Source organism: Talpa europaea (genome assembly GCF_964194135.1).
Source record: "Talpa europaea genome assembly, chromosome: 6".
Taxonomy (NCBI): Eukaryota; Metazoa; Chordata; class Mammalia; order Eulipotyphla; family Talpidae; genus Talpa; species Talpa europaea.
The window spans coordinates 2,979,643-2,995,562 of record NC_140072.1 but is presented as its reverse complement, the minus strand read 5'-3'; the positions used below and the strand labels follow the sequence as shown (position 1 = coordinate 2,995,562).

Sequence of the window (15,920 nt, the reverse complement as noted above, 5' to 3'; positions counted from 1 at the left end):
AGAAGTCACCTGATCCACAAAATACTACAGATAAGGCCGTAGCAAAGCAGCTGGCAGATGGCCGAGCCGGACTAAGTGCTCACACTCTTTTTTGAGGTACAACCAGAAAACCGTGAAGTTTGCTCTCAGCAGAAAAATGGCCCCCAAAGACACAGGCACTCGAGTTCCACCCAAGTCCCTGCTCCCAGGTACCTGTGAACATTCCAGGTTCCCCTCTGGGCACAGCCCTCACGATCACACCACGCTCTGCTCTACTTAACTGCACCTGGCACGCCGCAGGCGACAGTGCAGGAGGACAGCTGCCGGGAATTCCTCTTGAAAATGTTAAGAAGCCGCCACCCCCGTTTCTTTAAGAGACCCCTCCTCAACCAGTTCTGATTCTAAAAAAACCCTCATCTCACAAACTTGTGACTTTACTTTTTTGACTGAATGACACATCAAGCTGACTAAAAGCAAGATTATAAAAACATTATCAGACCGTGAAAAGAAGATTGTAAAATCTAGCTAGAAATTGGTGATGCAAGCACCAACAATGTATTTTTATAAAAAACAGTATAAAAATCAGTACCCTGTCTCATTTCTACAAAACATGAATAGAAAGGTTGTAAAAACCCAGATTTTGTAAACTTTATTGCCGCAATGTCTGCCTCAATGCTGGTGATTTAGAGGATCAAATTTCCTTCCGTTACCTTCAAACTCCTGAAGCTACAGAAGACACAGGGCAGGGTCCTAACCGAAAAAGAAAAGTAACACACTCTCATCAGAACCAGCTCTCCCTTCCCCAGCCCCCAAGACATCGTCCTTGATTGTGGAGAGGGCACCATCCATTCTACTCCCGCAGGCTTTAAAAAATTCCCAAGCAGGTCCTCGGCAGACCTTTCAGGAGGCGGCGGGCGTGCTGGCCAGGGCACCTCCAGGCTTCTCTGCTGACGCGATTCTGTTCAGTTTGCCCACCTCGGCCTGCCAGCCAGGGATCTTCTTGGTCGTCATGTGGCGCCGGGCGTGCTTGGTCAGGTGGTCGCTGCGCATGAAGCGCCGGTCACACACCGGGCACACGAACTTCTTCTCGCCCGTGTGGGTTCTGCGGTGGCGCGAGAGTTCATCTGAACGAGCAAATTTTTTATCACAGCCATCCCAGCTGCAGCTGAAAGGCTTCTCTCCTAGAAGACGAGAAACCACATTTTAAAGAAAATACAAATGCTCAGCTCCTCATCTGACAAGTTAATTCATGTCCTTCAAAAATTTTACTCATTGAAATCTAAGTAATAATGGGCCTCCCCGGTGGCGCAGCGGTAGAGCGCTGGGTTGCGAAGCTGCCCGCGGCCACTGCGGCGCCGGTTCAATCCCCGGCTGCTCCCCGGCCACCGGAGGAGGGTCCCACATGGCGCGCAGACCTCTCCTGCCGCCCACTGCTCCCCTCAGCAGTGTACTTCGGTCCTTCTGCCTGCTCTGCTCCCCGCTCTGGCTCTGGTGAATTCTCTCACCCTCCCGCACTTCTGACTGTACCCAGTGCATGTGTAAACAAAACAAACAAACAAGCAAACAAATAAAGAAAAACATGCCTCTATTAAAAAAAAAAAAAGAAATCTAAAAAAAAAAAAAGAAAAAAAAAAAAAAAAAAAGAAATCTAAGTAATAATATCCCGTTACTCTGGCGCCCGGGTGCCCGGAAGTCAAGAATTCCTCCAAGTCAAGAATTCCTCCAAGATGCCTTTCTTCCTACCACACCTAACGGGGTATGTCCCCGCCGGTGGATGCCCAAGTACTATTTTCAAAAGGATTTTTAAGTAAAAACCACCTACTGTTACAGCTCAGGTGGGAAGATTCTTGCAGGAAAAATATTCGTTCCTGCAGTTCACGAAGCTGCAGTCTACAAACTCTCTCCCAGGCCCTGGAAGGCCCCCTCAGACCCACTGATTCCCCCTCACTTCTGACCACACTGGCCTTCAGCTACAAAATGGGTCCCAATCCTAACAGCCACCTGCTGTTACCAGCTTTACGTCGCTGTCACAGTTTCACAGACCGGCAGGCACCAGTCCAGGTCCTCCTGCAGCTGCGGGGCGCCTGCTCCCCACATGTTCTAGAATAACCCCAGGCCCTCCATGATTATGAAGGTTTTTCAGATCCGAAGAAAAATGGCCACATCTCCACCTTCTCCGGTGTCCTTGTGCTTCCCTCCCCACCCACAGGTGCCAAGAGCTTCCACCCGGCCCGGGATCTGATGTTGCCCAGGTCCAGCTGCTTGGGGCTCACCGGTGTGGGTGCGGAGATGGGCCTTAAGGTGGGAGCTTTTGAAGTACGTTTTCCGGCAGCCTGGAAAGTTGCAGACATAGTTCCTCCTTCGGGAAAAGTCTACCTGAGGGGCATAGTGTTGACCCGAGGCGATGAAGACAGGAGCAGGGGCGAGGGGTAGTAACTTGGGGCTTCCAGCAGTCAGCATGCTGGGTGGGCAGGCGGCGGGCGGGGGGAGGGCGCCCTGGGGCAGCAGCAGCATCACTGTTCCCTGAGGCACAGAGGGTCCCACGAACAGAGGCTGGGGCCCTGGCGCAGCCTGGGGGAGGATGGGTTTGACAGTCCCCGCAGACACCGGGGGTGGGGGTCTCAGGAAAGTTGGTAACATGCCACTTTGCCCAGTCACGGGGATCATTTGGCAAAGGACGGGGGGACTAGGGACAGGGACAGAAACTAGAGGAGTGGTTTTTCTCGCGAAGTCATTGTCATGATTCTTTGGTAAGCAGGTCTGTGCCGCAGGGGGCCACCCTGGCTGCTGGCCTTTGTCGGCAGGGGTCCGGCTGCCAGGCTGGTGCGAGTAAGGCCAGCGGGACACCACGTTGGCAGCGAGCATGCTGTCGGCGCGTGTGGCATGCGAGGCCTCAGCCGGCCCCAGGAGTCGTGCTCCTCCCTCTCTGGAGCCTGACAGCTGGTCCTCCTGAGCCAGAGAAGTGGGGGTGTGGGGCGGAGCGGGACTCCCTGCGGTGTGGCGGATGACACTTGTCACCACGGCCCTGCAGGAGGGGCCGGGCGCTGACGCCAGCGGCTCGGGCTTCACACCAGGCAGGCCCCTTTCTGCCCCCCTGCCCAGCGCTCGGGAAGTCCCGGCAGAGGTGGGGGTGTTGGTCGAGCCCCCAGGCGCTTTGGACTCAGTCATTTGGGAAGAGACAAGCACCCCTGGCGATGGCTCAGCGAGATCCGGGCTCTGAGGAGGAGTCATGCACTTAAAACAAAAACAAAAACAAAAAACCACCGTGTGAAAGACTGTGTTGGTCAAGCTTTAAATAAATTTACTTTGCTCTGTTACTCCCACTGCCTTTAAACGGCATCTGGAAAAGCCTAGCCTGCGCCCTGTCACACACCCAGCAGACATCAAGGTCTCAAGGCTATGCCCTGACCTTTCCTTTCTGGCTTCTCCACACTTCTGACTCCCTCAAACCCGCTCACGCCCAGACCAAGGCCAGCAGCAGCGCTCAAGCCACTCCAGGGCGCAGCTCCCGGACCACGCAGCCTCAAAGTAAGAGCTTTTTGTGGGTGTTTCACATTCTCCAAGAAAACCTCCGCTTCTCAGGGGTAACCTTCTGGGTGCAAGGTGAGCCCTGACAGGACCGTCCCCCAAGGCCATGCTCTCATTAGAAACTAGGGGTGCAGAGACCTCTGCACTGTGCCCTGCAGTTCCATTAACTCCCAAGCCCCGTGTGGAGAAGCCAGCAGCCAATAGCACCGGAGGGCTCAGCAGCCAGGACACTACCTGCCCCCCCAACCCCTGCTTCCCCCAGGTCACCCTGCCCAGCTCCCTAGTGCACCTGGACCACGTGATGCTACTCACTGAGGGGCTGGGTGAGTGGGGTGGCTCCTCTACCCCACCCCCATCCCGCACAGGGTCCCTGGCCCTCACCCCACACCCCCTGGTTCCCAGGGGCAAGGACACTGACTTGCTCAAGTCTGCCCGCAGGTGTCACCCCATGGACCCGAGGCTGTAGGCGGGGCTTGGCTGCTTTAGAGAAAGCGAGGAGCCCCAGGGACCTCAAGAGGGGAGGCGTGGAACCCGCCCAGCCGCCCCACCCCCAGACTGGCCTGCAGACCCCCGACCCCTCACCAGCGTCGCTAGAGAGTGGAAGTCCCTCGGGAGCTCCGTGGCCACCGCCTCCACGTACACAGCGCCATCGCCGGCGTCAGAGACTGGGGTGAGGGGCCTGACCCGCAGCAGCTCCCCCTTCTGCGAGCGCTGGCCCCAGGAGCTCATGCACACCAGCGCCTCCACCGCCTCCATGTCGGTCTGCTCCAGGACGCTGCACGCCGACCGCTCGCTGTCGTGCCGCTGCCGCTCCAGGATGGACTCGCATATGTCCATGATGTCCACCTGCGGCCACACCGCACGGCTCGTGAGCGGGCAGGCGCGGCGGCCGCGGGGCCGAGGTCTAGAGCCGCAAGCAGCGGCCCGGGACACCCCGATTCTTCCAAAGATCAAACCCGCCTTTCCCCTGGCGACTGACCGCGCCCGCCAGGGCCCACGTGGCGCTCCACCCCCACCGCTCCCCAAAGGAGTCGCGTCCACCAACCCCTCGGTCCCGCCGGGTCCCCCCCAGGGCCCCAGAACTCACCGACGCCCCGGGCCCGGCTTCTGTGCGCCCCGCGAGGGAACGGAACGGGGCGCGCGGCCAACCAGCGAGCCGGAGCCGGGACCGGAACGCCAGGCTCGGCCGCGCCTCCGGGCTCCCGGGCCCCTCTCGGCGCCTCGACGGCCGGTCCCAGGTCTGGCCCGGACCCGCCGCGCCGCCGGGGCCGCAGAGGCCCCGCCCCAGCACGTGCGCCTTCCCGCCAGCCTCGCCCCGCCCCGCGCGAGTCTTCACCCTGCCCGCGCAGTCCTTGCCCCGCCCCCGCCTTACCCCGCCCCTCACCTCGCCCCGCGCAGCCTTTGCCCCGCCCCCTGGCCTTGCCCCGCCCCCGGTGCCGCCCCTTGCCAGCCTTTATCCCGCCCGTCCTCGCCCCGCCCCGGAGAGCGGCCTTCCCGCCAGCTTTGCCGCGCCCCCCGCCCCGCCCCCGCCCCGCCCCCGCCCCGCCGCCTCGGCCGAGCCCAGTGACGTCATGGCTGGAAATAGCCGCGGCCGGCGGGGAGGGGCGGGGCGGGGCGGGGGGGCGGGGCGCCGGGCGCGCGGGGGGCGGGGCGCCAGGAGCGCGGGACAAAGCCGCGCGCGCCGCGCAGCGAGGCACACGCCCCCTGCCCGCCCCGCGCCGCCGCCCCGGCCCGCCCCGGCCCCCGCCCGGGCCCCCCGCGCTGCCTGCGGCCGCGGCGCGCCCCCGCCCGCCCCCCGCCCGCCCCCGCCGGCCCCGGCCCGTCCCCGGCCCGTCCCCGGCCCGCCCCGCGGGCGGCCGCCCGGCGCTCACGGACGGGGCTACTCACCGCGCGCGCGTCGCCCGGGCCCGCCGAGCCCGGCGCGTGCATGGTGCCGGCGGCCGGGGCAACAAAGCGGCCGCAGGACGGGGCGCGGGCACGGCCGCGGCGGCACGTGCGAGGCGGGCGGCGGCGACCCGGAGCTCCAGCGGCCGCGCGCGCCTCCGCCCGCCCGCGCGGCTCTGCCCGGCGCGGCCCTCGCGGAGCGGGAGGGGCGGGGCGGCCGCGGAGGGAGCGGCCGCGGGGCGGGGCGCGGACGGACCAAAATACGCCGCGCCCCGCGGGGCGGGGCCGGGCCCCGCCGGCCAATCCGTGCCGCGCTCGTGCGCAGCCGGCCAATGGGCGCCGCGGGGGCCCGCGTGATCGGAGCCTGGCCGCGGCGTGATCCGCAGGGCGGGAGGCGGCACGTGTTGTGGCCGGCGAGGGGGCGGGGCCTGAGGCCCTGGAAAGTGGGGGAAAGGTCGCGGCGGGGTGGGCGGGGCGGGCGGTGCCGCGGCCGCCGGGGAAGTCCCTGGGCGGGGCGCCGCGCTTAAAGGGGCCGCCCCCGCCCCGCGCCCGCGCGGCCGGCCGAGGGGGGCGGCGCGCTGGGTGGCGCGCGCGGAGACCTCAGCCGGCGCTTTGCGGGCCTGTCTTAATCCTCTTCAGGCCGCCGCTGGCTGTTAGGTGCGTGTCCCGCCTCCAGGCGACCGTCCTGCATCCCGCTGCACTGCGGGCCTGGCTGCCGGGCCTGCGTCCGCCTGCGGCTGCTCCCCACGCCCCGCTGGGGCGCCCCTTCCACTCTCCCCATGGGGGAGGAGGGAGACGATCGTGACCTGCAAGGGGCGTGGTGGAGCGGGCCAGGGCTCCCCCAGAGCCAGCAGCGGGGTCACCTCCTCCAGGAAGCCCTCCGGGGTGCTGTTGGCCCCGGCTGTGCCCCCCTCCTCGCGCGCCCGCCGCCCGTGGCTCTGGGGTGGCTCGCACCTTCCGCAGCTGCAAGGTCTGCAGCGGGGACCGGCCGCGTTTATCTGTGTCCCCGCGGCCCGCGTGGGGCAGCTCCTCCCCCATGCACGCGGCCCTCTCTGAGCTCTGCGATGGCACAAGGGACAGTCCAGACCTGCAGACCCGACTGGCCCTGGGCAGTGGCCGTGCGTGAAGGACCCTTGCTGGGGCTGCCCCGGAGCCGGGCAGCGCTGGGTCTGTGCCAGCCGGGCAGCCCAGGGTGCCGTCAGAGAGCAACTGACCGCGCTGGCCACGTGGTCTTCACGGCCGGGGTGGGCCGGGCGGTCAGGGCCAGTTTCTCTCACCTCATCTTCGCAAGGGCCTCCTGCACGCACCTGCGTGGCCTGCCGCTTCTCTGTTTCTTTAGCTGCTTGCTGGAGGGCTCCTCACCAGGAGCGCTGCCAGGGTAGGGTGCTTGTCTGGGTCTAGGTGAACCCCGGCACCCGCTCCTGGAGGACTCACGGGCCCAGGGAGTGGAGGGGCTCCAGCACCTCTCGCCCCCCACCACCCGGACATCCTGAAGATACTGCGCATTGGGTGTTCCGGAATCTGAACCCATATTCTACCCAAATCTGGATTGCTTGCCCCAGGGAAGGTACCACCAACTACCCTGGCCCTGAACCCAGAAATCTGAGTCACCTTTGACCTTTCCCCTTCCTGCACTTATCTCCTTTAGCAGTGGGCATCCTCACTCCTAACGCTCCAGGGCTCCTGGCCCCTTCCCTGGGGTGCTGGCCATGGCTGGAGGAGCACAAGGTTGTGCCAGAGAGTTGAGGCACAGGTCTCAAACCAAATCGGTTTTTTTTTTTTTAAAGATTTATTTTTATTTATACAAGGTGTAGGCCAGAGGTGTGGGGGGGTGAGAGGATTCACCAGAGACAGAGCGGGGAGCAGAACAGGCAGGCTGACTGAAATACACTGTGGAGGGGAGCAGCGGGCGAGACAGGAGAGGTCTGCCGTGCCATGTGGGTAGCTCCCTGGCCCGGGATCAAACTTGTGCTGCAGAGGCTGGTGATAGTTTGATAGCAAGAAGGCTTAACCCCTGCACCACCAGGGAGGCCCGCAAGTCATTGTTATTTTGGGGGGAGGAAATTGCCTGGCGAGTCCACACAGAACCCCTTGCTCAGGAGAGAGATGCTAGTGATACTTGTGGAACGCATTGGGGTTAAAGGAGGCGCGTTTCAGCAGACACAGGTTTATTAAATACCCCGACAACTGTGCAGGGAGCTGGCGCCTCATCCCTTAGAAACCTCTGACTTCAGCCCCATCTTACAGGTGAAGACACGGAGGAGCAGAGGGAGGCAGGACCACCCTCGCATGCATCCCCAGTACTTCCTTCTCCCGCTTGGAAAACAGGCATTAAGAACACAGGTGAGTTCCTGTGAGCGGACCTGGGCGGGGTGGGGGTAGTGCCCCCCCAGGACAGAGGGGCCGTGGGTTCTGCCCCTCCCTGGAGGGTGAGCGGCTTTGTCCTGCTGTCATGGCGGATGCTGCCCTCCCACCTCCCGCCCGCCCCCAGCGCCCTCCTTGCTGCTGCTGGTGTGTCTCCAGCTGCGGCTCGCCCTCTGCACGCACACTTTGTCTGCAACTTTACGAGCGGAGACTTGGTCAGCCGCCGGGCTCCGCAGAGGGGCAGGGGGTGGCCCCAGGCAGCGCTTGCCAAAGGCCAGTCCGAGGGTGGGAGGGGGCACAGCGGCCCCTGGAGGCTCCTCCCAGAGCCGGGGCTGGGCGGGGCTGCCTGGGGTGTGGGAAGGAGAGCCAGCCCAGGGCCCGTTCAGGGGGCCACAGCGGGGCGAGACCGACCCTGCCTTTTGGGCCCCACCCTTGGGCAGGAGAGGCTGATCCCGGACACAGCAACGTGTCCCACGCTGGGGCTGAACTGGAGGCTCGAGGTGCGGAGGAGGAGGGGCGCCAGCTACAGTGACCGTGGGCTGGAGGGAGGGTGGCTCCCCGGGGAGGTCCGGGGAGCCGGTGGCTTCCCCTGGGGGGTCATGCAAACTGGGAGCCAGTGACAGGCACTGTGGGAGGCGGCCCTCCGAGAGTGGAGGTGACACTGGGTTTCCTTGTGGGTGACCATCCTGGGCGCACACCATCGCTGCCCAGGGGTTCAGAATAAAGCTGGGAAGGACCTACTACTGGGTCCACTCGGGCAGCATCAGGACTTTCTGGAGGGCACGTTAGGACACACCCCCTACGTCTACCCCCAGCTGATGACTCAGAGGGCATCTGATGGGATCTGAGAATCTGCATTTCTGATGAGTTCCCAGAGGTAGTCTGCACCCGCAGTCCAGGGACTGCTGGGGGTACTGCTGACCCACTCCAGCCCTCATTTTGTGGGAAGAAAAACAGGCCTGGAGCACAGACAGACCCGTCCACATCACGGTGTATGTGTAGAAGGCGTTGGCACCCGCCTCCAGGCTGACTGCCCCGAGCCTCCACCCCATTGCAGTCACCGGCCGCCCCTGGATGGATGCCCAGGACCACTGTCCGCAGAAGAAAGCCTACGGGGCCAGTGTGGCACTGGGCAGCAGCACAGACTACCTGCTGGCCTGGAGGCCGCCTTCCAGGCGTCCCCGTGGCTGTGCAGCCTGTCTCCTGGCTGGCTGCCTGTCACTGGTGAGCTGCCAGCTGGCTCCCCCAGTGACCCACTGCACACTGGCACCAGCCCAGAGGGGCAACGGCCAGCTGGGGCTGCTGCTGTGGGCCTGGGCAGTGTGGCTGGTGGAAAAGCACCCTGATGCTAACCAGTCAACAGGGGACCCTGAGTTTCTGGGGCCTCAAGGTTGCACTGTCTCTGGGGTCCTGGGCAGTTCTCAGCAGGGTAGGTGCCCACAGTGCCCCCGACTGCATTCCTGCACCTGGCAGCCCATTTTAGCAGCCTCCTCGCCCAGGGAGGAGATGCCCGTGCTGTCTCCCAGAGCTGTGTGCCAGAAGCCGTCATGATGCAGACCCAGGTGACACCCCCATTCCAGCGTACACGGGCACATTGCAGAGTGGGGTTCGGTGGGGTTTGGTTCCAAACTGCAGTAGAGCAAATGTTGCAGCAGTGAGTCACAGAGTTTTTGGCTTCCCGGTCAGTGCATATAAAAGTTCTATTTAAATTATCCTGTAATCTGGGCCTCCCCAGTGGCGCAGCGGTTGAGCGCTGGGCTGCGAAGCTGCCCGCAGCCTCTGCAGCACCGGTTCAATCCCCGGCCACTGGGGAGGGTCCCACCTGGCACACAGACCTCTCCTGCCTCACCCGCTACTCCCCTCAGCAGTGTATTTCATCAGTCTGCCTGTTCTGCTCCCCGCTCTGTCTCTGGTGACTCCTCTCTCCCTCCCGTGCTTCTGAACTGTACCCCAGTTCTTGTATAAATAAATAAATCTTTAAAAAAAAGTTATCCTGTGATCTATCACGTGCGGGATGACAGTGTATCTGGAAAAGTGCACGCCGTAATTCTCTGCGACAGACACAAAGCAAGGAGGGGTCGGCAGGCTTCCTGGACGCAGGGTGGCCACATGCTTTGGTTTGTGAAAAGGCGATGCCTGAACAGCAGAGTAAGAGAAGAGCTGAGAACAGCGGGTGCCTGTGCGCCACCCAGGAAGCGTCGAGCCGGCCAGGCGCTCGTCCTGGCGCTCATACCCCCGCACCAGGGGTCTGCCGAGATGGCAGCTCCAAAGGTTGGCTGGGGTCTAGGGAGGAGCCCCGAAGTTCCTCTTTTTCAGTGAGTGCACTTCCTCTTTTCGTGCCCACACATGTGCTGCTTAGGTGCCCGCTTCTCCCTGGCTTGGGGAAGCTGCTTGGACCAGCTCGCGCAGGGGCTGGGCCCCAGGACGTGAGTCCAAGCAGGAGAGGCTGACTGGTCACCCCCACCCTGAGAGCGTTCCTCCTGGACCCGCTCCCCAACCGGTGCTCGGCACATTGGTCCATTTGTTTCCTAAAGGGCTCCGTGCCCAGGGGCTTCCGGCTGGCGCTGCTGGCAGCAGGAGGATGGAGGAGCTGTGTGGCTGCTGGGTGACACTGCCACCTCCCCTGGAAGGGTGTGGGCTGGTCCCTATGCAAGGCCCTCTGGGCTGCACAGGGGGGCAGAGGGGGCCGGGGGGTGGGACTGGGGGCGTCTCCATCCCATTGCCCTTCATCAGGAGGCCAACTGTGGCTTCTGGCACATCTGGTTCCCACGCGAAAGTCATAGCTGCCTCCGTTCCCTCCGCCCGCCGCCCCCATGTGCCCTCCTTGAAGGCCTGGGGTGCGGCCTGGAGTGTGGGGCTAGACTGTGGTGAAGTCAGATGTTGGCAGCCTAGGTGTACGCAGGGCCAGAGCTGCCGCACCCCCAGGTCCCGTCTGCCTGGACACCCGCTGACTGCACCGGGACCCAGAGCAAAGCTTCCCAAGGGCCCAAAGGAAAAGCAGGTAAACGCCTCGGGAAGTTTTCGGTTTAAAAATTGTAGCAGGGGGGCCTCCCTGGTGGCGCAAGGGGTTAAGCACTATGACGCAATCCGCAGCCTCTGCAGCACAATTTTGATTGCAGGCCAGCCAGGGAGCAACCCACATGGCCCAGCAGACGTCTCCTGTCTCCCCTGCTGCTCCCCTCGGCAGTGTGTTTCAGTCGGTCTGCCTGTTCTGCTCCCCACTCTGTCTCTGGTGAATCCTCTCCCCCCTGCATCTCTGGCCTGTACCCCAGCTCTTGTATGCATAAATAAATAAATCTTTAAAAAAAATTGTAGTAACCATCGCCTTGCACATGAAGACAGACTAAGCACTGGACTTGTGAACACGGGACTTGTGAACATGGGATTTGAGATTTGTGTCAAATGCTCCCAGTTTCTCACTATCATCAGGAGCACGGGCAGTGTGAATATTAGTGAGTGTGAGCAAAGAACTCCAGTCTGAGCTGTTCCATCACGCGGTGTGCCTGGCGCGGTGTTCCCCACAAATGGCAAATTCATACGCAGACTTTGCCTTGGGGGTGCCATTAGCCCCATTTTACAGAAGGGGAGATTGAGGAAGGGGCGGTGAAGCAGCTCGCCCAGAGACTCACGCGGGGCATGGGGGTTGAACAGAGCCCCCTTCTCCTGACCTGGCCCTGGAGTGCAAGGTGACCCGTGGCTTCCTTCAGGAGACCCTCAGCGCTCTTGGGGCTGGTCCAATGGAAGTTTAGTTTATGCCACATAATTTCAGTAGAATGTAGACTCGCAAAAGCAGTCCGTCCTCGCAATGGAAAACCGAGAAATACAGAAAAGTTCTCAAAAAGCAAGTCATTTTCTCGCGCCCTCTCCTCTCCTCCCCTGTCTCACCATGTGGACGAAGGGGTGAGCCCAACCCTCCCAGGCAGCACCACGCCAGGCACTTCTACCTGCACACGTTTGACTCGGTCCAGGGTTGAGTTTTATTTATTTTTTTAAAAGGTGTATTTATTTATGCATAGAAGAGCTGGGGTACAGGCCAGAGGTGTGGGGGGTGAGAGGATCCACCAGAGACAGTGGGGAACAGAACAGGCTGACTGACTGGAATCCACTGCTGAGGGGAGCAGCGGGGAGACAGGAGAGGTCTGCTGCGCCATGTGGGTAGCTCCCTGGCCGGGGATGGAACTCGTGCTGCAGAGGCTGCGGACAGCTTCATAGGCTGCGTCTTAACCCCTTGCTCCACCAGGGAGGCCCTAGGGTTGAGTGTCAAAGGCACATGTGCATCCAGAGCCGCGCAGGCCATGTTGCGGTCTGCTCTTCCATTTCTGTCTTATTTCCACACAAGCCCGCTCTGATTGCCTAGGTCCATCAGCTCATAGACCCTCTGGGAGGGTCCATCAATCATCCTGAAGCCTCAGTTTCTTTACCTCTAAGATGGGAGCAATAATACCTGCCACATCGAGTCGTTTTCGGAGTTGGAGATGCTGTTGTCTTGAGCATGGCAGCCGTGGGCCATCAAGCCGCCCCATATCCAGGTGTTCTTCAGGACCAGCGGGGCCGCCCTTTCCTGGTGTCAGAGCCCTTTTGTGTGTGATGTCGGGTGGGGGCACGTGTTTATGCCGGGGGGAGGTGCGGACTGCTGGAGGTTTCACATTTATGTGGGTTGCATCCATACCCCAGATGTGGGCCCCCCACAACCTTGGTGGGGGCAGGGGGCATCTCTCGCATGAAGGTCCTGGGTGTGCACCCCAAGCAGGTGGGCAGGGATCCCAGCATGCTCTGGAGGGGGGGCTCCTACAGTCAGCCTGGCAGCATTTTCAGACACACACTCTTTGCAGCTCCGCTTGGGGCAGGGCTTGGAGACCATCCAAGGTCCAACCCTCTGGCTTCCTGGCGCCCCTTCACAAAGCTCTGTGTGGGGAAGGAAGGGAGGGGACCGGTGTCGCAGCCCAGCGCATTCCTCCGGGTGGAGGCAGGTGGGAAGGGGTGTTGGCATCTCCCACAGGGGCCCACTGAGGGTTTTGTCTGGTTCTGGGAGCAGGAAGCTCCCACCCTGGGGAAAATCCCTCCCCCTCCCCAGCCTGCGGAGGGCCTGGCGGCCACTGCCCTCCTAAACAGCACACCCAGAGGCAGGCTCCCTCTGCCGAGCCTCAGTTTCCCTTTTGGGGCATGAGTGGGCATTGTGAGTTTGGGGGCAGTGGATGGCAGAACCCGTGTGGCTTTGACCAGTCTCCCTGGACTGGTCAATGACAGTCCAGGTGGGGAAGAGAGTTGGGGAGCCCCATTCATGTGAAGCTTCCAATCTTGACTATTTGATTAAAATAACCGCCCCCGCCCCCCATCCCCCGTGTGCCCCTGCATGAAAAGGTCGAATGACTGACTCCCAGCCGCTCAGAGGGCGGCCGCGCCACGCTGCTGGCGCTGTTGTCTGCCGGCGCGCAGTGGTGAGCTGCTCCACAGGCCCCTGCTGATGGCCAGCCCTGAGCTGGTCCCGGGGTTCCTGAGACAGGACGTTTTCTTGCCCTGCCAGAGAACACGGGCTCGGGGAGAACGCAGGCAATGGCGGGGGGCCAGAGGACTGCGTGGGGAGTGGGCGTGGGCAAACGCGTCATCCAAGGGTCAGGACCCCGCCTCCTGGCCGCGCTGGAGCTGACCTTCAAGGAGAAGGGGAAAGGGGTGTGCGTGGCACGCGCGCGCGCGCGCGTGTGTGTGTGTGTGTGTGTGTGTGTGTGTGTGTTAAGGAAGGGGCAGCACGCAGGGTGAGGGAATTGACCTTCACCCCCCTCCAGGCAGGTAGCATTTGGGGCAAAAGTCCGTTTATAAGGCTAGCTGAGCCAGGGCCTGGCAGGCTCTGCTGGGGGTTTGCATTTAGCTGTGAGAACCCCGAGCAGCTGCCGCACCGGGAGGCCGAGCGACCACAGGCCCTGATGGCGGCCCGGAGAGCGGGGAGCGGGTGCGGAGCCGCTGGCAGCCCTTCTGGCCAGGGCTCCCCCGGGGGCCCACGCGGTACGGTGCCCGGCATGTCGGTCCGTTTGCAGGCAGAGGGACGCGTCTGTAGCGATCATCTGCAGGAGAAAGGGAGTGTATCTGTCACATGCCCCGCGTGAGAAATCATCACAGATCTAGAGACGCAGGACGACGCGCGTGCACTAGTGGTCTCCGTGAGATGAGATGTGAGTCTGGACACGTCCCAGGGCCTTTGCTCAGGGTCTGGTTCGTCTGCCTTGGAGGTCCCAGCAGGCCGTGCCCTCGCCTGGAGGCCGACCGGGCAGACATGCACCCCGCTCCGAGCTGGCGGCAGAACGCGTGACCGACAGCCAGGCTTCTGTCAGCCGGGGCCTCCGCCTCAGGGCCGGCAGGAGACACTGCTGTCAGCTAAGACGGGCCTTTAATAATTCAAGGGGGCATAGCAGCACTCGGCCTGTCCCATTGGCTATGAGAGCCACAGGTTCCACCGTGTTCAAGGAGAGGGGCTTATGAGGGGCGTACCCCCGGTGGGCATGAAGGGGGCCGACTCAGAGTTCTGCCTGCCACGAGGCCTCCTCTCATTATTGTATCCCCCGTTCCAATGTCCATGGAAATCTGAAGAGTGGATTTTACCTACAAGCCCACAGTCCCAGGAGGTGCTCTTGCTGGGTGGGGGCCTGAGCAGGGGGCTGGCCACAGAGTCAGTCATAGATGGAGCATCTGCTTGAAGGGTGAGCCCGTGGTGTCAGTTAGACCCAAAGGCTGGCAGGAATGGTGGGGTGTGCGGGCCATAGCTCTGACCACAAGGAGGGAGCCTGTCAACAGAGAGACTGAGATCAAACCGGGGAGACAGAGGGACCCCGTGAGCGATCTGATGACTCACGGGAGCCCCTGCAGTCTTCCCAACTGTGGGCAGTTACAGCCCCGACCCTTGTTTTTTGGTAACTGACAGTGCTTAGGTGTCCTGATCGGTCCCCTGCGGGTGGCCTGGACTTGAGCTTGCGATTTGCTAGGGGACAGTGAGGGCAGGTCCTCCCGGCAGACTTCACCCACGGGAACAGTGTCACTGCCTGAGGACCGTGGCTGCAGGCTTGTGGCCTTACCTATCTGCCAGGATTTTTTGAAAAACTAACTTAAAGATAAAAATTACATTCAATTCCAGGAGCATGGATGGATGTAGGTACCTGTGAGGTCACCCCCTGTGTTCAGGTCACAGCATTTCCATCACCTCTAAATTGTCTGGCCCCTCTGCTCTGAACTCCCCCCCTCCACCCTGGGCCGATTTGATGGTCATGTGGTAAAGCTCTCCCTGCCGGCGGCCATGGTCATGGACTTGGGCGGTCTGCGCACAGTGGGCAGCGGGCGCACTGTGGGTCTGTTACGGGGTCTCTGGACAACACACTCTGAGCACGGGGTGGCCTGTTACAGCCTGGGGCAGGCGCACTGGGCACCGGCTTCACAGCCCTCCCCCTGTTTGGTGCTCATGGCAGCCGGGCGAGCCCCTGTTTACAGATGAGAAGGCTGAGGCTCAGAAAGGCCCAGACGCTCTGCTCCCGCAGTTTCTCAGAGGCGCACGCAGTGGAGGCCTCGCCTGCTGGTCTGGGAAGGCAGGACAAGGCTCCTGCCCCAGATGTCCCTTAGACGGTGGGTTCTGGGACACTTGGGCCTCAGGGAAGTGGAAACCGCAGTCTCCAGGGTCTTCCCTGGATTACTAGGAGACGCTCACAGGAGGGAGGGGGAGCAACCCCCGCCCACCCCCCCGCCAGTGGACCTCCCTTTTCATGCCTGCCTTGCTCAAGAGTGCTGGGCTCGGCCTCTGCTCAGCCCCTTCTCACATGGAACCCTCTAGGGGGACTAAGGCCCCAACATCCTGGCTTGGACACCCCCACACTAGGTTATAGCTTCGAGAAACAGGCACTCAGTGCCCTTCAGAGCCCCCTGGCCTGCCTGGATCTGTTTCTCTGAGCTCCAGATGTGAAACTGAACTTAGGGTCTCTAAGCACCATCCAATTCCATGCCAGGGGTTTGAGACAGGACCACAGACCATGAGTTTGTCCACCCACACTTGGCCGAGTCTTGGCTACTGCAGTGTCTCTAGGGTTTTGCTCCTGACCCTGGATTATCCTTCCCTTTTGTCAAAGTGTGGCCCCAAATGGTGCAAACATTGTCACCAGCTCCTGCCCCAGCTGGGGACCAGGACAGGA

The 15,920-nt window shown here is 62.0% G+C and overlaps 1 protein-coding gene across 1 annotated transcript; it reads right to left on the bottom strand.

Annotated features, from left to right (window-relative positions):
* Nucleotides 1–879: 879 nt before the first annotated feature.
* KLF11 (KLF transcription factor 11) lies at nucleotides 880–5,436 on the bottom strand (the record flags this gene model as incomplete). The annotated part of the gene is made up of 4 exons (XM_084235997.1): nucleotides 880–1,160; nucleotides 2,253–3,213; nucleotides 4,090–4,353; nucleotides 5,395–5,436. The coding sequence occupies 4 exons, from the start codon at nucleotides 5,434–5,436 to the stop codon at nucleotides 880–882; spliced, it is 1,548 nt and encodes a 515-aa protein (XP_084092123.1).
* Between the last annotated feature and the right edge of the window lie 10,484 nt (nucleotides 5,437–15,920).